General features: G+C 49.2%; 1 protein-coding gene across 7 annotated transcripts in view; it reads left to right on the forward strand.

Annotated features, from left to right (window-relative positions):
* Nucleotides 1-706: 706 nt before the first annotated feature.
* ILF3 (interleukin enhancer binding factor 3) overlaps nt 707-23,327 on the forward strand; it is a 28,240-nt gene continuing 5,619 nt past the window's right edge. For 3 of the 7 annotated variants that reach the window (XM_082454885.1, XM_082454887.1, XM_082454889.1), the window contains exons 1-17: nt 708-914; nt 13,005-13,102; nt 13,663-13,892; nt 14,079-14,256; nt 16,250-16,397; nt 17,816-17,907; nt 18,296-18,391; nt 19,006-19,117; nt 19,539-19,636; nt 20,189-20,300; nt 20,405-20,515; nt 20,874-21,073; nt 21,428-21,595; nt 22,048-22,173; nt 22,282-22,458; nt 22,556-22,709; nt 22,858-22,911. In XM_082454885.1, coding sequence (XP_082311011.1) covers nt 13,100-13,102; nt 13,663-13,892; nt 14,079-14,256; nt 16,250-16,397; nt 17,816-17,907; nt 18,296-18,391; nt 19,006-19,117; nt 19,539-19,636; nt 20,189-20,300; nt 20,405-20,515; nt 20,874-21,073; nt 21,428-21,595; nt 22,048-22,173; nt 22,282-22,458; nt 22,556-22,709; nt 22,858-22,911 — 2,059 coding nt within the window. In that variant the 5' untranslated portion in view covers nt 708-914; nt 13,005-13,099. Of the gene's footprint in view, nt 915-4,106; nt 4,257-13,004; nt 13,103-13,662; nt 13,893-14,078; nt 14,257-16,249; nt 16,398-17,815; nt 17,908-18,295; nt 18,392-19,005; nt 19,118-19,538; nt 19,637-20,188; nt 20,301-20,404; nt 20,516-20,873; nt 21,074-21,427; nt 21,596-22,035; nt 22,174-22,281; nt 22,459-22,555; nt 22,710-22,857; nt 22,912-23,327 lie in introns of all 7 variants that reach the window. The other 4 variants (XM_082454883.1, XM_082454888.1, XM_082454884.1 and 1 more) reach the window with 3 other exon arrangements.

The following is a 23,327-nucleotide window of genomic DNA, read 5'->3' on the forward strand; positions in this document are numbered from 1 at the left end:
GTGAATGGACGACTGGAAGATCCCGACCAACTCGGTTCTGCCCTTCAGAAGCTCGGCAATCCGGCTGGGCGCTACACCGGATAAAGTTTTAACACCAAAGACCCCGGGCGCGCGCTGGCACCAGTCCCAGAGCAGCAGCGAAGAGCTCGGCCCGCCCGTTCCTCGCACACGCACCTCGAGTCTGCTCTGCCTCCCGCAGGAGATGCGCACAGTGGGGAGGAAGTTCCGCGGGAATCCCTCGATTGGAGGCCGAACCTCCTCTACAGAGAACACTGTGAGTACGCTCACACGCAAGCTTCTAAGACCCGTTTCCGCCAACGTACTTCAACGAGTGTAAGATGGCGTCCGCGCAGGCGCGTGAACTAGTAGCCGCAGAGAGAGACTCAGCCGCTCGCCCTGCCTCACGTGGTAATGGCCTCTCAAAAACCACCATTGAAAAAAAGAGCCGCGATGTTGTCACATGACGCAGGCCTACCAATACGACAACGGGAAGGCGCCAAGGTCCTTGTCACGTGACCAAGGAGAACGCTGAATTTGCCACTGTCACATGATCAAGTAGAGGCGTGGAAAGGGGAAGGAAACGTTCCGACGCCACGTAACGCCTACGGTTCTGTCACGTGACTAGGGCCCGCCTCCTTCTCTCTCTTTGTCCCTCCCTTCCTCTCCGGCTGGGCCTGCGTCGAGCGGCAACGCGGCGGCGAAGGGGCGGGGCTCCGACCGGTCACGTGGCTCCGCACCTCCCCGGCGCGCGTCCGCCTGCTCGCCCCCGGCCCCGGCTCCGGCTCCTCCTCCTCTTCTCGCCATTGCAGTTGGACTCAGCAGCCCGGTGCGCACCGCGTGGCTTTTGGGGCGAGACCCCGGCGGGCTCTGGCAGGAGGGCGGCGGCTGCGGTCGGAGAAGGGGACGCGGACAAGGTAAGAGTCAATGTGGCGGCGGCCGGGCCCGCTCCCGCCTCTCCCCCTCCCCCCGCCCGTCCTCCCACTCAGCGCGGGCTCGGCTGAAGAGTGGCGGTGACAAGGCCTAAGGCGCACCGCGCTCCCCGTTTCCGCCCGGTCCTCTCCCCCTGGCGCCTGGCTCATTCCTTCCTTGCCAGCCTTGCTCCCGCGCTCGGCCGTTACTCTCCCCCATTGTGCCGAGGAAACAAAATGGCGGCGGCGAGGGCCCGGTGCGCGCGCATCCGCCCCCCCTCGCGGCCCCTCGGCCGGCGGCGGCGCCTCTCGCGGGGGGTGCGCGCGCACCGTGCCCCCGGCCGCCGCCTCCCCCGAGCCGGGCTTTGTCTGTTGTGGCGCTACGCGCGCACGCGCGCACGTGCCGGCAGCACACACCCCCCTTCGGCCGGGAGCATCCTGACCCGCGCTGCGGGGGCGACCCCCCTTCCCATCTGTCCTCCTCTTTGTCCCAGTCCCGCCCCGAGTTCCAGGAGGGTCGCAGGTTCCCGAGGCGGGAAACGTAGCCTCCTTTGTCCTTACGTGGGGCAGAGAGGCAGACCCCCTCCCTGGAACCCCGTCATTATTTGGACTGCAAAGGAGGCTTCATGGGGTTCCCAAATCTCTGGCTACCTAGGCCTCCCCCAGATCAGGAGCCAGATTTGGCGGAGGGTTTAAGCTTTTTTTCTTTTTAATTCAGGTGTTTCATCGATGTTGAATTTTTCTCCAGATTGCTTAGGACTTGGCATTCATTCTCCCCCAAAACTGTGATCTGGTGCGATATTTGAGTGTCCTGCAAGATTGGGACCCAAGGATGAGAGCTTGAAACCCTTTCCCTTTTCTACCTTATTTTCTCAAGTAGTTGAGTGACAGATTCTTGGGGTTGCTCTTGAGGTTCTGTCCCGGGTAATACTCCGCCTGGGAGAATTATTTGGGGTGTACAGTGATCAGCGTGCTCTCCCCCAGTTCACTGTCTAAACCTAGGGAGAGTAAGCCATCTCTTCTCAACATTTCCAAAACTGTTTGAAAGTTGCTTGGGATTCTGCCTAGGGGACCTGATCGATCAGCAAGGAAGCATTGGTTAACCTTTTCCAGACTCAGACATTTCGGTGATTCTGAATCTTTTTATGATTGCTGAGGACTGTGATGTCTTTAAAATGAGTGGTCTGGTTGGCATATTTGGAGTCCATGGGAAAACACAAGGTGTCACCCGAAGTTAGGACTGAAATTTACGACTTTAGGCTCTTTTTCTCAGGTATTTGTGGTTTGGAATCTCCACGGATTGCTCACAGTGCTGCCACTGTGCTTTGTGTGTGGTCTCATGGGATGTAGCTACAGCAGCCGCTCAGACTGTGCATGAAATGTGGGAACCAGAGGCTCATTCACAGCTGGAATGGGGGGGAAAAGGCCCCAGGGCACTGGCAGATGCTACTATCCCTGTCACTAGTCCTGGGGTCTTTACCCCTGAGCTGTCTCTTGGCCTTGTGGACAGCTCCTGGTCCCTGGGATTTGTGAATAGAATCTGTGCAGACCCTAGCGTTGTCTGAATTGATTGGAGGCAGGCAGTTAGTGCCAGGCTTGGCCTTGCTAGCACTGGGCACTGATTTATCAGGGTCTCCCTACCCTGCTGAAGCTTGGGCCAGCCTGGGAATCTCCCTGTTTCTGGAGTGGAGTGGTGCCTAATCATTTGCAGTTTTTCTTTATTTTTTCCTGATTGAACTTGTTCAGTGCCTGTAGGTAAAAATTCCTTTAACTCCTTCCATTGTACTGGAGGAGATGCCCATATTCCTGGGAGTGAGGAATCTAAGGTTGTCTCTTATTTTTCTTAAATTTTTTTCTTGTCAAAACAAACAAAAAAATATTGGCAGGAGTGGCTGCTAATATACATATATATTATGTATTTTTAATTTTATTTTTTTTTTGTCTGCGTTGGGTCTTCATTGCAGTGTGCGGGCTTCCTCTAGTTGTGGTGATCGGCGGCTACTCTTCATTGTGGTGCGCGAGCTTCTCTTTGTGGTGACTTTTCTTGAGCACACGCTCTAGGCGCATGGGCTTCAGTAGTTGTGGCTCACGGGCTCTAGAGCGCAGGTTCAGTAGCTGTGGCACACGGGCTTAGTTGCTCCATGGCATGTGGGATCTTCCCAGACCAGGGCTCGAACCCATGTCCCCTGCATTGGCAGGCGGATTCTTAACCACTGTGCCACCAGGGGAGTCCTGGCTGTTAATATCTTTTTTTTTCCCTCAGTTTAAGGAGAACACTTTGGTTTTTTTATTTATTTATTTTTGGCTGCGTTGGGTCTTCGTTGCTGCGCGCAGGCTTTCTCTAGTTGCGTCGAGTGGGGGCTGCTCTTCATTGCGGCACGCAGGCTTCTCATTGCTGTAGCTTCTCATCGCGGAGCACGGGCTCTAGGTGCACTGGCTTCAGTAGCTGTGGCTCGCGGGCCATAGTGCACAGGCTCAGTGGTTGTGGCGCACGGGCTTAGTTGCTCCGCAGCATGTGGGATCTTCCCAGACCAGGGCTCGAACCCGTGTCCCCTGAATTAGCAGGTGGATTCTTAACCACTGCGCCATCAGGGAAGTCCACTGGCTGTTAATATTTTGATGTCACAAATATGGTGCTCATGTTCTCCTCGTTAAGTTTGCCAGGTAGGGACAGGTGGAGTTGCTGACGAGGAAAGAGCCTTTTACAAGTCTATAAGCCTCTTCTCTTTGGTTAAACATAGGCAGCACTTGTAGGCTTCAGCAGGATGTGGGAGTTGGAAATGTGCTCACTTTTTAAAAATTATTTATTTTTGTCTGCATTGGATCCTTGCTGCATGTGGGCTTTCTTTTAGTTGCGGCGAGCAGGGACTACTCTTCGTTGCAGTGTGCGGGCTTCTCATTGCAGTGGCTTCTCTTGTTGCGGAGCACGGGCTCTAGGCGTGCGAGTTTCAGTAGTTGTGGCGCATGGGCTCTAGAACGCAGGCTCAGTAGTTGTGGCGCACGGGCTTAGTTGCTCCGCGGCATGTGGGAATCTTCCCCGACCAGGGCTTGAACTCGTGTCCCTTGCATGGGCAGGCGGATTTTTAACTACTGCGCCACGAGGGAAGCCCTGTGTGCTCACTTTTGAAAAAGACTTTAGAAGTTTTCTTTGGGCTGAGGCGGCTCCCTCTTATTTACCTTTCTCATCTTTCTCCCCAGTTCCTCCTGATTTCACCTTTTACATCTCAGAGGAATGATTCCTTTCCCCTGGAAACTTGGACTTGCTCTCCTGCTACGTTTTGTCATTAAGTTGCTTAACCTTGTGCAGTCTTGAAAGATGTGTAAGGTGTCACCATCTAGTATTAGCAGGTATGGCCCACAAAATGGTGATATTTGATTTGCATGTTGCTTTGATCGAATATTCTCAGGAGTTAGGATTTTTAGGCTCTGGGTATTGTTATTATTATTTTAATTAATTAATTAATTAATTTATGGCTGTGTTGGGTCTTCGTTGCTGCGTGAGGGCTTTCTCTAGTTGCCGCAGGCGGGGGCTACTCTTCGTTGCGGTGCACGGGCTTCTCATTTCAGTGGCTTTTCTTGTTGGCGGAGCACAGGCTCTAGGTGCTTGGGCTTCAGTAGTTGTGGCTCGTGGGGTCTAGAGCGCAGGCTCAGTAGTTGTGGCGCACGGGCTTAGTTGCTCTGCAGCATGTGGGATCTTCCCAGACCAGGGTTCGAACCTGTGTCCCTTGCATTGGCAAGCGGATTCTTAACCACTGCACCACCAGGGAAGTCCCTCTGTATATTATTATACATTATATTTGATTTTAGCAAAGTCCTGGGCCAGAAAGATTTGATTTCTTTTTCCAGTGGCAGGGTTCGGAATTAGAGTCAAATCGTGGTTTGACGGGAGCCTACACACTGTTGATTAGTGAAATGGGGTTGCGACCCTGAAGAGATGAGGCGGACTTTAGTCTTCTGCTGCAGCATTTGACAATTTTGTCTGAAGCCACTAGTTTCCCTCCTACTTTGTTATTTAGGGTAAGTCGGTGCTGCCTCTGTGGTGTTAACAGTGTTACAGAAATAATAATGAAAGCAGGGTAGGCATATATTTGTTGGGGAGGCTTGTCAGTGTGCTGACTTTCTAAAAGAAATTGTTCTTTGCCATTGTTATGTTCTATTAAATCTCTGTGGGATTTTTCCTAGACATCACTTTTTAGGTGATACTACTATAAATAGCAATTGGAAATTCAGTCAGACTTTTTTTTTTAATATTTATTTATTTGGTTATATTGGGTCTTAGTTGCAGCATTTGGGATCTAGTTCCCCGACCAGGGATCGAACCTGGGCCCCCCTGCGTTGGGAGTGCAAAGTCTTAGCCACTGGACCACCAGGGAAGTCCTTCATTCAGACTTTTAACATCAGCTGTTTTCAGATGTTTTGTGAAATGATGTCCAGTTGAAATTTAATTTTTTTCTCTTCTCATTGAATGTCCCCATAATGAAGAAGTTGAAAATGTGGCTCTAGTTTTAACAATAAAATGAGTTTACTGTCCAAGGGATATTTTCTTGTCCATATAAGATCACAAAGGATCATTTACAAAGTTGAATGTGTGTCCTTTTTAGAGTCTGTAAATTTGTTCCAGATTATTTTTTTAATCTTAGGTGATTAATGAGAAGAGGTGCTATTGGCAATTTGAGGTTCATGGTAATTTTCCTTGAAACAGCCATTCATATGATTTCCATTAGGATTGTGGTTCAAGCTCAAGGATAAGGTCTTACTGGGATAATCTGCTAGGCCACTTGCTTTTGTGCTGCTTGCCTTTGAACTGATTTCTTTCTTTTATCTGAGTGTTTGGTGTGTGTGTGTAAAGGATGAATGTGGCAAGTTAGGCTTGCTTTTCTTTTCAGTGCTTTTCAGAGCTTTTGCAGGTTAATAATTCTTACTGTGTATTCATAATTCCAAAAAAAACAGTCTAAATTTCCCTAATATGGAAATGATAAGCCTGGCCCCATGGCTCATAGTGGCTCTTAATATTTATTTATGACAGTCAAGAACTAGAACCCACCCAGATGTCCTTTAATGGGTGAATGGTTAAACTATGGTACATCCTTATCATGGAATACTAGTTAGCAATAATAAAGAATAAACTGTCAATACACACACAACTTGGATGAATCTTGAGGCAGTTACGCTGAAAGAGACAAGCCAATCCTGAAAAGTTGTATGCTTTACAATTCCATTAATATAACATTCTTGGAATGCTAAAATTACAGAAACCTTAAAAGGATTAGTGGTTGCTAGGGGTTAGGCATTGGGGAGGGGGGACAGTTGGAAGGTGAATGTGACTATAAAGGGCAACAGGAGGGATCCTTGTGACCTCAGCAGTCTGTATCTGATTGCGGTTGTGATATTGTTCTAGAGTTTGCAAGATGTTGCCTTTGGGGGAAACTGGGTAGAGTACAGGGGGGATCTCTCTGTTATTTCTTACAGCTGCATGAGAAGCTACAATATCTCAAAATTAAAAAGTTTCATTTGAAAAAGAAACTCTTACCCACTAAAATAATTTAGTTTGTATGTTAATATTTAACATCCTTTGAGAGACAGTCATTTTTTTGTTTTTTTTCTTAACTAGAAACTAGTTTTTAAAAAACCTGGGGATTTCCCTGGTGGCTCAGTGGTTAAGAATCCGCCTGCCAATGCAGGGCACTTGGGTTCAATCCCTGGTCCGGGAAGATCCCACATGCTCTGGAGCAATGAAGCCCGTGCATCACAATTACTGAGCCCACGTGCCACAAGCTAGTGAAGCCCGTGGGCCTAGAACCTGTGCTCCACAACAAAGAGAATCCACCGCAGTGAGAAGCCCGTGCACCGAAACGAAGAACCCCTGCTCTCTGCAACTAGAGGAAGCCCTCGTGCAGCAACGAAGACCCAACACAGCCAAAAATAAAATAAAATAAATTAAAAAAAAAAAAAATCTGAGGCTTCCCCATGGGAACACAGGGGATGGTTGCCTCTGCCTGCCCCTCCCCCCTCAAGGATTTCTAAGCTGGCTTCCCTTCCCCCCCTTGCTGCCTGAAGGGCATGTTGCTAAAAGAGTTTAATAATTCCCACTTGGAGTCACGTTAAACCTTTTTGCTGTAATATTGTTTTTTCACGGGCAGATGTTAAAGTATTTCTGTTGGTTCATCCAAGAGTAGCTGAAATTACTCCTTCAGTACATTGCATTTGTAGTTCTACAGCTGATAGAGCATTTTCCCACCTTGTCACCTTTAATCCTTACTGTTTGCGGCTCTGAGGTGTAGGTAGTGTTTTAATCTCATTTTTGACCCAGCTCTGAAAAGATAAAGTGATTTGTTGGAGGTTCCATAGTGGCCAGGTTGGAAAGCCCAGGTGGGCACAAACCTGGGGCTTCTGTTTCTGAGACCTGTGGCTGTTTCACGGTGTCATTGGGCCTCTAGGCCTGGGTCTCACAGACCAGTTATAGTTCCAGAAGCAATTTAGGAAACATCCTGCATTTGCCAGTTACAATATCTTTTTAATTAGTTAACATACTTCATCTCCACCTTTTCATAAGAAAAAAGGATGTTTTAATACTGAACATATAGGAAGAAAATAAGTTTAGAGTAAAGGACAGTCCTTTCTTCTTTAATTAATTTTATTTTTGGCTTTGTTGGGTCTTGTTTGCTGCACGTGGGCTTTCTCTAGTTGTGGCGAGCGGGGGCTGCTCTTCATTGCGGTGCACAGGCTTCTCATTGCAGTGGCTTCTCTTGTTGTGGAGCACAGGCTCTAGGCACGCGGGCTTCAGTAGTTGTGGCACATGGGCTCAGTAGTTGTGGCGCACGGGCTTAGGTGCTCTGCGGCATGTGGGATCTTTCTGGACCAGGGCTAAAACCCACATCCCCTGCGCTGGCAGGTGGATTCTTAACCACTGCTCCACCAGGGAAGTCCCAAGGACAGTCCTTTAAATTGAAAATATTTGTGAACATCTTTATTCCTAACTTTATACCTCCCTATGGACCAGTAAAAACACTGTTGGGGACAGAACTGGGAGCCATTGCACTGGACTTAAGATATGTCTTGAATTGAAAAATTTCTCAGAGTGGCATCCATAATCAGATTTTAGATTGGCGTCTTCTGGCTGGGTTGCTTTGTTAAAATTATTTTCCATATATCCTCGATGATGTGAATCTGTAAAAGTTTAAGGAGTCACTTACAAGTTGTTTGTGTGTATTATTTCACTTCGCGGTCCAGGATAGGATTATATCTCCAGAGGTCAGGGAACCAGCATTGGGTCCTGTACCTTTTAAAGCCTATTTAGGTCTCTTTAAGAGGAGCATCCAGTTTGGGACCATTCCAGGAGTGACTGGGCCTCTAAGGTTTTGTGAAGTACCCTGGATGGGGGAATTTACTCTGGAAGATAGGTGGGGCCATACCTGTTGGGGTGTTGTCACTACACCTGTTCATTGATTCTACAGACATGTGTTGATCCACACATGCTGACTTGGGAACGTTTTTTTCCCAACAGCAAGTGGTCATGAACGGCATACTCCAGTTAGTGAGAGGTCAGAGAGATGGTCATCTCACCGCATGCTGTGGTTTAAACTTCTATAACTCTGCATGCTCTGGGTGGGCTGGTTTTGAGAACAAAAGAAAGGAACCTGATCCCTGCATGTTAGAACATTCCAAAACCACACAGGTTGTTTTAAGATCCTGATTCTTCGCTCTTCACTCGTTCTTTTCTTGGACTTCTTTTCAGAGAGGCTGGGCTGGTAAATATCAGGCTTCAGTTGGGCCTGGTTTGAATCCTGAATGAGGTTGCAGGAGCAGCTCTGTGAGCCTTTCAAGGCTTGGGTTTAAAGTTATATTGGCAGGGGGCAGTGGGGTGTTGCATGTATAGGTGGGTATTGTGGGTTTCTTGCCAGCGGTATTCCTCAAAATCTTGAAAAGGAGGTTAAATGAGGTGGACTCTCTGGTATTCAAGACTGGAGCAGCTGGCTTCCAAGAGGCTGATTTGGGTGACAGATCTAGGCTTACACAGAGGCAAGTAAGGCTGGTTTTGTTGCCCTGCAAAGAAGTATTGACTCCAGTTTTTATTATTTATTTATTTTTGGCTTTGCCACGCAGATTGTGGGATCTCAGTTCCCCAACCAGGGACTGAACTCATACATGACCTCGGCATTGAGAGTACAGAATCCTAACCACTGGACCGCCCGGAAATTCCCGACTTCAGTTTTTACGTGTTTGCTTTAGTTCACAGAATAAGTACTCTTACTCACTTTGTCCCCCTGAATCAAAAGCCATCGCCACTAAGGCCTGGCCTGAGGGAGGAGGGCCAGGGGATGAAAGGATCGCAGATGGGCCAAGGGTGGTGATCAGAGTTAGCCACAGCCCAGTGAGCCTTTAGGGGTCCCTTCTTGGGCCTGCCTCTCAAGTGAGGCAGCCTGCTGGAGCAGAGGCCACAGCCATGCTCCGAGTTGTAGCAGTGAAGACAGCAGATGGAAACCTCGCTGCGGGACGTTTGCTGAAGACAGGAGCATTTGGGGGCGCACAAATGTCCTTGAGGGCTTGTGATGGGCTGATGTTTTACACAGTGAATATCTTTTTTTTTTAATGTTTCATTTAATTTTATTTATTTATTTTTGGCTGCGTTGGGTCTTTGTGGCTGCGCGCGGGCTTTCTCTAGTTGTGGCGAGTGGGGGCTACTCTTCGTTGTGGTGCGCGGGCTTCTCGTTGCGGAGCACGGGCTCTAGTTGTACGGGCTTCAGTAGTTGTGGCATGCGGGCTCAGTAGTTGTGGCTCGAGGGCTCTAGAGCGCAGGCTCAGTAGCTGTGGCGCACGGGCTTAGTTGCTCCGCGGCATGTGGGATCTTCCTGGACCAGGGCTCGAACCTGTGTCCCCCTGCATTGGCAGACGGATTCTTAACCACTGTGCCACCAGGGAAGTCCCATCTGCCATTGACATCTGACTTAAGTTGTGTTTCACATCTCTCTTCATCTCTCTGTTCTTTTCCTCTTTCAGTCCACTTCATTTTATTGAAATATAATTAACAATGTATCTTTACGATGCTTTCAAAGTAGCAGAAGGTTGTAGTCTTTCCTCTAAATATTAACTAGAGTCCAGTATTTATTTACATTTTTTTTCTTTTGAAGTAAATGTACAGATCTTGAATATCCAATTCAATGGATTTTGACCAGTGCATGTCCCCACCAATACTACCAAGATGTAGACCATGACCATCACCCCAGAAGGTTTCCAGGACCCCTTCCCAGGTGTTTCCTGCCACCATCCCCCAGAGGCAACCGCTGATGAGTTTTGGCTGTTTTGCTGAGTTCGAGAACTTCATCTAGGTGGAAGCTTTTTTTTTCCTTTTTCTTTTTTGATAGTTGCCCCAAATGTAGCCAGTGGAAGTCCTACAGGTCAGCTCATTTGTCCTTTGGACAAGCCTGCAGTAATCTGTGCATGTTTCCTTGCTTTCTGACACTGCAGTGTGACCCAGGCTCACCCACCATAGTTGTGCATCAGGTGCCGAATCAACCATTTCTTCCAGGAGCTCCCTTTAGAAGATTTTAGACAATATCAGTCCTACAAAACCCTGAATAAAAAGGTCTTAGTCACCTGGGATCTCATTTTAAGCTCTGTTATTTTCAAGTCTCTATATTTGATATCTGTGGTGGAGGAAGAATGTAAGATGAAGAGATGGTAAGTGTACAGTGATGCATTGGCTCCAGGCACCATGTTGGATTTGGAGGGAAGGCGTTTCTCCTTTAAGGTACACTCGCTGGCCAGGTCCACAGGAATGGGGGACTTGCGTGCTGTGTTCATCACTGTCCCAGCGTCTGGCTCAGGGCCTGGCACAGGGGAGGTGCATGCTGAGTACTTCTGAATAAGTAAATACAGTTTTAAGCATCACCCTTCATTATCAGATTGATGAAGTGTCAGTATAGATATGGCGGCTGCTTCACATGGACTCCTCACCGGTCAGCTGTGATTTCTGGTGGCCTGCCTCTTGTCAGTTTAGAATTGGTTTTCTGAGCTTTGCTTTAAATTTTAGATCACCTGCCATGGTGGCACTTTTGTAAGAATTCTTGTTTACTACTCACTTTAAAAAAAAAAAACAAAAATTATTATGGAAATTTTCAAACATGCACAAATGATCCCAGTATACCCATCCTTATCTTCAGCAGGTATCAGCATTTTCCAGTGTTGGTTTATCCTTTTCCCTTCTCCACTCCCCACCTCACTGGAGTATTTTAGAGCAAATACCAGGCATGTAGTTTAAGCCATAAATTTATCTTAAATATGTACCTAACAGATAAAGACATTCTTGTCTTTTTTTTTTTAATAAGGTATTTTATTTATTTATTTTGGCTGCGTTGGGTCTTCGTTGCTGCGCGCGGGCTTTAGTTGCGGCAAGCAGAGGCTACTCTTCGTTGCGGTGCGCAGGCTTCTCATCGCGGTGGCTTCTCTTGTTGCAGAGCACAGGCTCTAGGCGCGCAGGCTTCAGTAGTTGTGGCTCGCGGGCTCTAGAGTGCAGGCTCAGTAGTTGTGGCGCACGGGCTTAGATGCTCCGCGGCATGTGGAATCTTCCCGGACCAGGGATCGAACCTGTGTCCCCTGCAGTGGCAGATGGATTCTTAACTGCTGCGCCACCAGGGAAGCCCCAAAGACGTTCTTTTCAAACACAACCGTAATATCATTCGTTCCTAACTGAATGAACAATTATTCCTTAATACAGGATGTGCTTTTGCATGTGCTCTGCCCCTACAACAGCCAGTGATGTACATCTTGTGTAGCAGAAGTTGGTGCTGTTTTTGCGGGTCTGTGGGATGTATGCTCCATGCTTTCCATAGGTCAACTCGTTTAATTTTCACAGTTCCCTTGAAGAGGTAGAGGAGTAGATTCATGTTGCAGGTTAGAAGGAAACTCCAATGAAACTTCAAGGCCACACAGGTAGTGGCCCAGCTGGCAAAGTTTCAGGCCCACATCTTTGCAGAAGCTCCCACTTGGTGACTACCAAGGGCCCAGGCACAGCCAGGAGCTGAGCCCAGGGACTGGTTCTCCACTCTTCCCTTCCCTCCCTCCCATGTCAAGAAGCATTTGACGCCACCTGTCCTTTTGCCTGGCTCTGCAGGGGCATCGCCTGTCATTCCACGCTTAGATTTTCGAGTTCTGCTTTGGAACCCTTAAGTTTTCGATGAGATTGCTAGGTAGTCCTGAAGCATTGTGGGAAATTCTTGTTCTGGCTAGTCATGTCAGAGTTTATCCTTGAAGAGGGTGCGTTTCCGAGATGAACCTGCTGCCCTGGCTGGTAACTGGTGTGGATCGAAGGGGCCAGCTGTTATGTGGCTGGAGGGAATGGGTGGATTCATCTGTTGCCTATTAAGCTGATGGGGTTATTTTGGTTGTTTACTCATTTGGAAGATTTCAGTGTGGACCAGACTGTTTGCATAGAGTGGGAATTGAGTAGGTTGTAGTCAGCATGTTATTTAGAGTCCAAAATTGTAATTATAGCTACGTTTGTCTTGAAGACTTCTGTTGTGTATTTCAGTTGTCTCAACCACTCCAGAATTGAACCCACAGGTGTGTCCACGTGCTGCGGTGGCCACATCCACCTGACGTTTCAGAAGGTTCTTGCCTCTCCAGTTTACAGAAGCCTTTTGAGCCCCTCTGTTTCCTGCTTTCCTTCCATCTCTTCATTACCCTCAAGGACCAGAGCTCTTTCCCTCTCTTTTCTCCAAATACCAAGATTTTGCTGAACATTTTCACCTGTACCATTTTCTGGAGGCTTGTTAAAAGGTTTATTTTTTATTTGTAAAAATTGGCATACTTATATAAAGATAATGATGAAAAGGGATTTTTTAAAAAGTAAAAATCATCTGAGTGTGGGCCTGAAGTGGGACGCGCCTTCTAGAAACCAGCTGTTTTCATTTTTATGGAATTTTATAATTAGTTGTTTGTACCGTGGCTTAGTGGTTACTTGGAAATAAAGATGTGTCCTGCTGTGTGGACGGACCTCCTTCCTGAGGCAGCACCGCTTGCATCCTGCTGAATATCTGACTGCTAAGATTCATCCATCGATGAAATATGTGAAACTAAAAAGATTTTCTGATCTTATAGATAGTTGAAGTATTGATAACACCAAGGAAATCTGTCACAATTTGAAAAGATAAGCAAAAATTTGATTTCCAGACACTACAGAAAAAGAAGTAAAAATGGTAAGAAAGTTTTTTTCTTAATCATAGATACTGTTTCTTCATTCATGTACAGAAATGTTTGTAGTGTTTCCCCAAAGCATTTGATTCTTTTTTGTAAATTGAAGTAGTTGACTTACAGTATCATATTGGTTTCAGGTGTACAACAGTAATTTGATACTTATTGTAGATTATATTCCATATAAAGTTTTTATAAAATATTGGCTACCTTCCCCATCCTGTTCATTGTGTCCTTGTAACTTGCTTATTTTATACTTAATAGTTTGTTTCTCTTAATCCCCTTCACTATCTTGCCTCCCCAAAGCATTTGAATCTGTAATCATTTTTCATTGGACTTTTTTCAAGTACATAGTGTAACAATTCTAGTAATACAGAAACGTGTAAAGTGAATGCCCCCATACTCCCACCACCTAGAGAAAGCACAGCTGTTATGTTCGGTTGTCCTTCTCAGGCTTTCAGATATGTTCATATAGTTTTATTTTCATATGCATAATTCTCAGTTGTACAGCTTAAAAGATAAGCGTCAAGTTGCATTGTTTTTAACTAATTTTTCACATTTCCAGCGTCCAGTGAGAATTTTTGTGAATGATGATCGCCATGTGATGGCAAAGCATTCTTCCGTTTATCCAACACAAGAGGAGCTGGAGGCAGTCCAGAACATGGTGTCCCACACGGAGCGGGCTCTCAAAGCTGTGTCCGACTGGATCGACGAGCAGGAGAAAGGCAGCGGCGATCACGCCGAGTCCGAGAATATGGATGTGCCCCCAGAGGACGAGACCAAAGAAGGGGCCGGGTAAGTTGGTTTTGTAGGGTGGTTGTTTTTTGTGTGTTTGTTTTGTTTTTTCCTTTCTCCTTTCTAGGGAGACTGGCCAGGGTAGGGTTGAGCACCTCCTTTTCTAAGAAACTCCAGCCTTTCCAGGACCCCTGGGTTCTGGCCAGACGGAATCTCTCACTGAGCATATGTTGGGCTGTTCCTCAGGGAGCAGAAGTCAGAGCACGTGACCAGAACCCTGAGGGGCGTGATGCGTGTTGGCCTCGTGGCAAAGGGCCTCCTGCTCAAGGGGGACCTGGACCTGGAGCTGGTGCTGCTGTGTAAGGAGAAGCCCACGACCGCCCTCCTGGACAAGGTGGCTGACAACCTGGCCATCCAGCTGGCTGTGAGTGTGACCGCCACCACTGGGGTTGGAGGGTGGTCAGGGGAAGAGGTGCCCAACCGCACTGTGTACCAAGAGGCACGCTCCAAACCCAGCCTTGCACCTGCTGTGCTCACACCTTCTGTAGGTAACAGGCAGGACGCTGCAGAGCCACCCAGATGCTCTGGCAGCCAAGAAGGGCCCAGTGCCTGCCATGCACAAGGCTGCACTGTTTTTGGGCCGCACTGGGCATGACCTTCACATCCAGACTCCAGTGATGGATGGGCGGGTGAGTGGATGAATAGGTAGCACAGTTGTTAACTCTTCCTCCCTGACGCAAAGCTGGACATAAAAAAATTTTTTTAACCGATTTATTTGTCTCATTACAAAAGTATTACGTAAATAATAGCCTCTGGCATTTCTTGAGCATTGACTACACCAGCCTCTAGGCCAGAAGAGCTCTATCATTTCATCATAATGACTGAGATAGGGCTTTATTTTTATTTTTTATTTTTTTAAACATCTTTATTGAAGTATAATTGCTTTACAATGGTGTGTTAGTTTCTGCTTTATAACAAAGTGAATCAGTTATACATATAAGGGCTTTATTATCTAAGTATTTTCGAAGACGTGGCTGAGGTGTGGGGAGCTCAGTAACTGACCCCACATATACCCAGCTGGTGAGGTCTGGGGCTTCAGAACCTCTGAGTGTCACTGCCACTCGGTGCCTCTTCGGGACACATTTACCCTGGATTTAGTGACAGGATAAGCAAAAGAAGAAAGTAAAGACTTCATTTCTTAGACACACTGTTCGTTTTCACGTGTGAAGGTATGTTCTGTCACGAGTGAAGGCACGTACTGTCACGTGTGACTGACAACTGGGGATTCTGGACAGAGGTCAGAATTGAAATGGTCAGTTAATTTTAATCTTTGTCTATAAAAAGTATATTAAGTGAAGAAAATTAAGTTGACGTAAATGTTTCTAAAGGAAAGACAATTTTTGTAAAGAGTACTTAAAGATAGATACAAAGAAAGTATATTTTTATCAATTTAGCTTAGTGTTTTTTGACTGGGGCAGATTTTGCACCCCAGGGGACATGTGGCAAGTCTAGAGGTAGTTTTAGTTGTCACAGCAGGAGGAGTGGGGTGCTACTGGCATCTCCTAGGTAGAGGCTGGAGATGTTGCTCGAGGTCCTCCAGTGCACAGGACAGCCCTACAACCAAGAGTGATCTGGCCCAGAGCGTCCATAGTGCTGAGGTGGAGAAAAGTCAACTTAGGTTTTCCATAGTGCCTTTGTCCTCCCTGTAATGTGGTATTTACTTTGTTTTTCTTGACAAAAATCAAAAACGCTCGAGTTTTCTTGATCAAGGCATATAAACTGGTATAAAGAAGAAAGCAGAAGTCACAATTGTGAGCGTCCTCTTATAGACACGTGCATTTGCAGCAAGTACGTGCTTTTATAGGCGTCATATGATGAAACTGTTTTAGCGCACACAGTTTTCATCATCCCACGTTCTGTGATAGCTGCTCAGCCTGGTGTGGAAATAGCGGTGGCTGGATGCCCACCCTGTGCTGGGTGCTGTGCTTTCCATGCAGTGTCCGGTTCAAGTCCTCTGCAGCCTTGTGCTGTCGGTCGTGTCACTAAGTCCATTTTACAAATTAGAAACCACAATCTTGATGAGATGAAGTGATTTGTCCAAAGTTACACAACTGCCAAGCAACAAAATGAGGATTCACACCCTCATCTTGTCCCAGACCCTAAACTCTCTTAACCGTTGGCATTATAAAGCTTCCCGTGAAAATCACTCCTCTAAGTAGTCACCTCCTCCTTGGAGTGCCTGGAAGATGGCCAGAGACCTGTCCAGCAGGAGGGAGGTCCTGAGCCCTAGCTGAAGGCACTGCTGTCAGTCACAGCCCAAGAAACTGGCCTGTCTGCTGTGGTAACCAGGAGCTAAACAGAACTGTCGATAGCCCTGGGGGGGAAAGTGCGTTTGAAAGTTGCATTTTCTTTTGTAGGCTGTTACAGATGACAAGTACGAAATACTCCAATCTGTCGACGATGCCGCGATTGTGATAAAAAACACAAAAGAGCCTCCATTGTCCCTGACCATCCACCTGACATCCCCTGTTGTCAGAGAAGAAATGGAGAAAGTATTAGCTGGAGGTAGGGAGGCTGAGAAAGGCCAGCAGGACACTGGCAACTTGGTGTTCCCTCACGATTCAAACGTGCTATTCAGTTTTAGACTGCTTTGATAAAAGGATAGTGGTGTAGCTTTGACCACCTTTTGCTTTGCTCTGAGATCACATCTCCCACTCGGTTTCAGTCCTGGGAGTTTGACAAAACGGTTGCACTAAAAGTGAGTAGCACTTTTCCTAGAGGATTGCACCATTTTTGTTTGTCTTAATCCTTGGATGTTCTCATCGGTGTTAAATGTGATTTTTTTCTGTTGAGCCAGTCTCTGGCCTTGGAAAAGCGTGTCCCTGGTGATTATAGGCTTTTTAAATTATGGAAGACAACCAGATGGTTTCTGCATGAGCATCACATTGGACTTGTGCAAACAGCTTGTGTTGCAGCAGAACCGAGGGCTTCTTCATTTGTCCTCTTCCATTGGCTGCTTTTATCAGTTGCAGTGATTGAAATGCAAAGAGCTGATGCAGAGTTTTGGATAAAGTTTTAAACAATTGAGCGATTTTCAAATCAAGTCTTTGAACCTCAGACAGTGATAATGCTTTCACGATTCAAAGTCCACCCAGGGCCCCTCATACATCTCTGGGTGGATGTTTTTCAGTCACAACTCTCACACCTCAAAGTAAAGGTGACAGGCCTTATCCAAACCCCTGATGCACAGATGGCGGAAACGACAAACGCTCTGGTTTTGCTGCAGCACAGGCTCACGCTGTGCCCTTGTTGCTGTTCTTTGATTACCTTCGGTTCCGATACCTGATTCACTACCAGAGCCCTTCTAGTTTATCGATTTAGGGACGCTGGACCTTTGACCAACAGGACTCTCTCTGTCAAGGGCTGGGACTAGGGCAGTCCCGCCTGGTGGGTGGAGGTGGTCCCCTTTGCCGTAGACGCCTCAGGGGAAGGCCTGTGGGAAGCAGAGAGGGAGTGCATTTCTACTCCCCCCCCCACCCCCCGCCTATTTTTATTTTTTGGTTTTTGGTTTTTGGTTTTGTTTTTTGCTAATGAATTTTTTTAGCATAGCTAATTTATTGGGAGATCCTGGGGAGGAAGCAAGGTAATAGTCTCTACTAGAAGATAGGATCCACCTATCTGTCCCCCTCCCCCATGGGATTATTCCTTTTAGAGTAACTTCCCACTTTTGTTTTTGTTTTTCTTATTGTTGTTTTTTGTTTCTTGTTTTTTTGTTTTTTTGGAGGGGGCCTCTGATTTTTACGATCTCCTCTTGGGGCAGAGTTAAATGCACTTGAGCGTCTCCTTCCCTGGTCAAGGGTGGAGATGACTTGAGATTCTGGGAGCCTCAGCTGCCCTTTTAGGAAGCTGCCACATCCCCTTTCCACCTGACAGAAACCCCTTGGTCAAACTGTACCTTGTCTTCTTATTCCATCCATGAATAGAAACGCTATCAGTCAACGATCCCCCGGACGTTCTGGACAGGCAGAAATGCCTTGCTGCCTTGGCGTCCCTCCGACACGCCAAGTGGTTCCAGGTTTGCATTTTGTTCTTCTATTTGTCTTTCGGTAGAGAATTCCTAAGTTTTAAGTTGGCTAATTTTCACCATAAAGTTTCGGTAACATTGAAGAGCACCGTGCTGAACTTAGCACCTGCAGGCGTGCAGTTGCTAAAGGAGCACGCATAGACAAATTTGACACCCCCAAAGGAGGCTTGTGACTGAGTAGGTGGGTAGCTGCTGCTTTGTGCCAAGAGTAACATCATTCTCGTCCACTCGGTGAAATCGCTACCGACCACACACTTGATGGTCGTGAACGTTCACCGTTTACCCTTGACAAAGTAGCACCCTGAGACTTGCGTTTTTCATGTTTGCCTGTGTTCGGGGAGGTGCCTTGGTGTGAAGAGCCTGTGCTTTGTTCCTCTAGGCCAGAGCCAACGGGCTGAAGTCGTGTGTCATTGTCATCCGGGTCCTGAGGGACCTGTGCACCCGCGTTCCCACCTGGGGTCCCCTCAGAGGATGGGTAAGGCACCTTTGTAGCTATAGCCACCCTGGGTCATGTGTGCAGAGACCTCCCAGATCCCAAGAATATGTTAATGGTAAACAGGCTGGAGTGGCCCGTCAGGGTGGGTGTGGCCGATACTCCAGTCATAGCTGCTCATTGAGCAACTACTGTGTGCCACACCCTGGGTGGGGATGAGAGCGAGACCAGACTCCCATGGAGGGGTACACAGCTCAACCTAGTCAGGGGCCGGCCAGGTGGCACACTTACTATGACGGATTGCACTCCGTGAAGAAGGTTTTGTAGCTGTTCTTGGACAGGTGTCAGCAAACTGAGGCCCACAGGCCAATTTTGGCTAGTTGCCTGTTTATCTATAGTTAAGAATGCTTTTTATGTTTTTAAATGGCTACATTTTAAGTATAAGTACCTATGTAACAGCTTCAACTTTGCCTCTTGGCCCACACAGGCTGCCCCTTTAACGTCTGGTCCGTTAAGGAAAAGTTGGTTAAGACCCACTCTAGGTGTCCTGTCTTCGACGCGCGCGCGCACACACACGCACACACACACGACAACAGCTCCTCAGCATCAGCCAATTCCCTCCTGGACACTGGTTAACTGTCCCTCTTGCCTTTCAGCCCCTCGAGCTTCTCTGCGAGAAGTCCATCGGCACAGCCAACAGACCAATGGGTGCCGGCGAGGCCCTGCGGAGAGTGCTGGAGTGCCTGGCTTCAGGCATCGTGATGCCAGGTTGGGGCCTTGTGCTTTGCAAGTTGCAGGGAAAGGACAGGGATTGAGGCCCTGAGGCCACTTCCTGGCGGGTCCCCGGACCGGGTTAGGGCAGCAGCAGCCCCGTGCCCCCTAGGGATGAAGCATGTGACTACCCTCTTGCACCATCATATCCAGCCCTGTGCCGGCTCCGCAGCTGTGACTCAGGGCGGATCCGGGGCAGTGGTGACCCACTCCCACGCGAGCTCCACGCTCTGAGATACATGTGGATTATTTCTCTCACAGGCTGGATGCCGAGTGGGTCACCGAGCTCGGTGTGTTTTCCAGAGCTGGGTGTGGATGGGGCGCGGGGGGTAACGCACTTGGTTCCCTCAGCCAGCACAACTCTTCGGAGATGCTAAAAGATAATCCTCTGCATATCTTCCTTGTTTCCTGCCTTCAGATGGTTCTGGCATTTATGACCCTTGTGAAAAAGAAGCCACTGATGCTATTGGGCATCTAGACAGACAGCAACGGGAAGATATCACACAGAGTGCGCAGGTATAGTCATCGCCATTGCCAACGTGAGCCCTTACCCAGTCTGTAATCACTGGCTTCCAGTTCCATTACTGGGTATTCTCAGGGTAGCCACTGGACTCATAGGCTCAGGCTGGGGATTCTGAAGGTCAAGGGATCGTGCCTGATACAGGGTGCCCCAATCTGGGTTGCTTCTTTCCCCTGGCGCCACGCGTGGTTGTCGCCTGCCCCCTCGGCCTGCTCGAGTGCTGTTTTCAGACACCGAGTTCAGCGGGGAGATGTATTTGCTGTGCGGACTGCTCCAGGGGTCCTTCCCTCGCAGGCCCACCACGTGGCTCCGTGTGGCAACCAGTCCCCAGGTTGGGGTCTCCTGTAATCCTCTCGAGGGGGGTGGTCACAGGCTGGCCTTCCCCCACAGCAAGGCTGGGCCCTGGCTGTTGGGGGACCCCTCACTGTTATAGGGGAGACCGTTAGCAACCCCTCAGCTCCCACCCCTTCCAGAAGGCATTAGTGAGAGCACACACGTTGGCTGGGAACACAGGGCGGCTGAGTCAGGTTCCTCTTCCCCTTCTCCAGCACGCTCTGCGACTTGCTGCGTTTGGCCAGCTCCATAAGGTCCTGGGTATGGACCCCCTGCCTTCGAAGATGCCCAAAAAACCAAAGAATGAAAACCCAGTGGACTACACAGGTAAGCATGGCGCAGTGCCCATGCCCAGGCGGGCGGTATCATCGCACGCTCCCAGCAGAGCCCAGACTGGAGTCTCAGCTGCTTCCGTCCTTGTCTCGTTTCAGTTCAAATACCCCCCAGTACCACCTACGCCATTACGCCCATGAAACGCCCAATGGAGGAAGATGGGGAGGAAAAGTCTCCCAGCAAAAAGAAGAAGAAGATTCAGAAGAAAGGTACCAGTATTCATTCATAGTCCTTGTTTTACTCTCCACGTGGCTTCAATTAAGGTTCACCCCAAAGTGAGTGGGATACTTCGTTTTACCTTCTCTTTCTCGGACATGATACTTAAGTCCTTTTAAGAATGGTTAAATAAATACAACATGGGTATGGAACACAAGTGGGGTGCCTCAGCTGGTGACCGCAGGTGTGGTGTGCTCCTGGGAGTGGGGCAGGCAAGGCCTCGGCACGTGCGGCCGCCCAGTCCCCTGCCCAGTCCTCCACGTCGTGCATCAGGGCGCAGTCAGGAGAGGTTCCCCTGCCCGGTTCAGAATTGACTGACTTTCCAGAGCAACATTGGTGTGTTCTCTCTAGAGGAGAAAGCAGAGCCTCCCCAAGCGATGAACGCCCTGATGAGACTGAACCAGCTCAAGCCGGGGCTGCAGTACAAACTGGTTTCCCAGACCGGTCCAGTTCATGCCCCCATCTTCACCATGTCTGTGGAGGTAGACGGCAACTCATTCGAGGCCTCTGGGCCCTCCAAAAAGACTGCCAAGTTGCACGTGGCCGTTAAGGTGAGCACGGCGGCAGCGTCGTACGACAGCAAACCACTTCCCTCATCTTGCGCCCCTTCAGAGCCATCGTCCCATTTAAGCACGAGGCTAAAGGAGGGCATGCGCATACTGAAATGGTTAGATTTCCGAATGGTAGCCAAGTCACACGTGGCAAGAACGCCATCATCACTGTGGCTGATGGGCAGAGGGCCCCCTAGTGTGGCCGGGCATCGAGGTGGTCTTGGGAGCTACAGGAAAGCTCCTCCAGTTGGCTGGACGCCACCCTAGGCGCTTCTGATTCAGGATCCCGGGTGTGGGAGGGGTTCTGCGTGGTTGAGCCCTCCCTCACTGGGGGCCTGGGTCTCCCTCCTGCAGGTGTTACAGGACATGGGCTTGCCCACGGGTGCCGAAGGCAGAGACTCCAGCAAGGGGGAAGACTCAGCTGAGGAGACAGAGGCGAAGCCAGCCGTGGTGGCCCCGCCACCTGTGGTGGAAGCTGTCTCGACCCCCAGCGCTGCCTTCCCCTCAGATCCCACTGCCGAGGTGAGCACGGGGTGGGTGCTGGAGTGCCCGGCAGGAAGCAGCAGGCGGTCCTGGGTCCCGTGAACCAGGACAGTTCCTGGTCCTCGTTCTCTTACCCCAAGAGTGTACCTTCCAGTCCAGGGGCCTGTGGAGGGAGTTGGGTGTGAGCTGTTGAGCCATGGCCGAGAGGCCCTTGCTGGTGTTGACCCAGCATCTGGGGCTGCACTGGGGTGGCCTGCAGTCGAGGATGTGCCGTTTCCCTGGTAGATGGGGTGTGGGTGGAGGCGGTCCCATTGCTGGGAAGGCCACAGATGATTTCTGGAGACAGGAGTTGCGAGGGCAACAGCAGAGTAAATGGAGTGGAGGGCCTCCTCAGCCATGACGTAGGGGCGGCTGCCCTCCTCCACGTGCTGGAAAGCCCTTAGCTGAGTTTGTTGGTTTTCTTTTCTGTTTTCCCTGAGAACGTAAAACAGCAGGGGCCGATCCTGACCAAGCATGGCAAGAACCCTGTTATGGAACTTAACGAGAAGAGGCGTGGCCTCAAGTATGAGCTCATCTCAGAGACAGGGGGTAGCCATGACAAGCGCTTCGTCATGGAGGTTAGTGGTCCTGGGGGCGGTTCCTGTGGGGGCCTGGAGTCTTTGGAGAGTCCCCCCCGTCCCAAGGTGGGTGTTGGGTCACCCCAGACACGCATGTGTTCTTCCCAGGTCGAGGTGGACGGACAGAAGTTTCAAGGCGCTGGCTCAAACAAAAAGGTGGCCAAAGCATATGCCGCCCTTGCTGCGCTAGAAAAACTGTTCCCCGATGCCCCTCTGGCCCTCGAGGCCAACAAGAAGAAGAGAGCCCCCGTGCCTGTGAGAGGTGGACCGAAATTTGCTGCTAAGGTGAGCGGTCACCCCGGAGCTCTCTGACCTTGGCGTGTATTCTCTGGTGATTCGAGTGGGAGGCGAATGTAACCCGTCTGTCTTCTCTCCCGTCTAGCCACATAACCCTGGGTTCGGCATGGGGGGCCCCATGCACAATGAAGTGCCCCCGCCCCCCAATCTCCGAGGACGGGGAAGAGGAGGGAACATCCGAGGTCGAGGGAGAGGGAGAGGCTTTGGTGGCGCCAACCATGGAGGCTACATGAATGCTGGTGAGGACCATTGTCCTGTGCTGTCCCAGTGGGCCCGGCCTGCTCCCTGGAGTGGGTGGGACCCCTGGGGCCAACTGAGATGCCAGAAGAGGCAGGGGGGCTGGCAGACCCCCCTCCTGCCCTGGTGACCCTGTCTGTTCCCTTTCAGGCGCCGGGTATGGCAGCTATGGGTATGGAGGCAACTCGGCGACCGCTGGCTACAGTAAGTGTGTGTTTCTCTTTGTCTGAGCTTGGGGAGAAGCTGCAGCTTAGCTCCCGTGGCCTGAGTTAGAGCCGGGTGGCCCAGCAGCAGGAGCCTCCCTGAGGCTTAAGGGCAGCTGGCACCCATTCTCGGTGGTTAGGTCAGGCGGTCCTCCAGCTCCCCCCATCCTGCAGAAGTGTAATTTACTCTTTAAATGTTAATGCACACACTTGTGTGACTTGAAAGTTCATTAAAAGTCAGAATTTTAAATTTCTCTGCTTTAAGCCATGCGAAGCACCAATCCTGTGAATATACTTTTCCTGACAGTGCACAGCTCTTGTCTTGAGAAGGAGCCTTCATTGGGGGGTTACAGGAGCAGAGAAATCTAAAACATGAATTTCAAATGTGGCGCTCTGTGCCATTTTTCAAAAGAATTC

Source organism: Balaenoptera physalus (assembly GCF_965194825.1).
Source record: "Balaenoptera physalus genome assembly, chromosome: 3".
NCBI classification, from domain to species: Eukaryota; Metazoa; Chordata; class Mammalia; order Artiodactyla; family Balaenopteridae; genus Balaenoptera; species Balaenoptera physalus.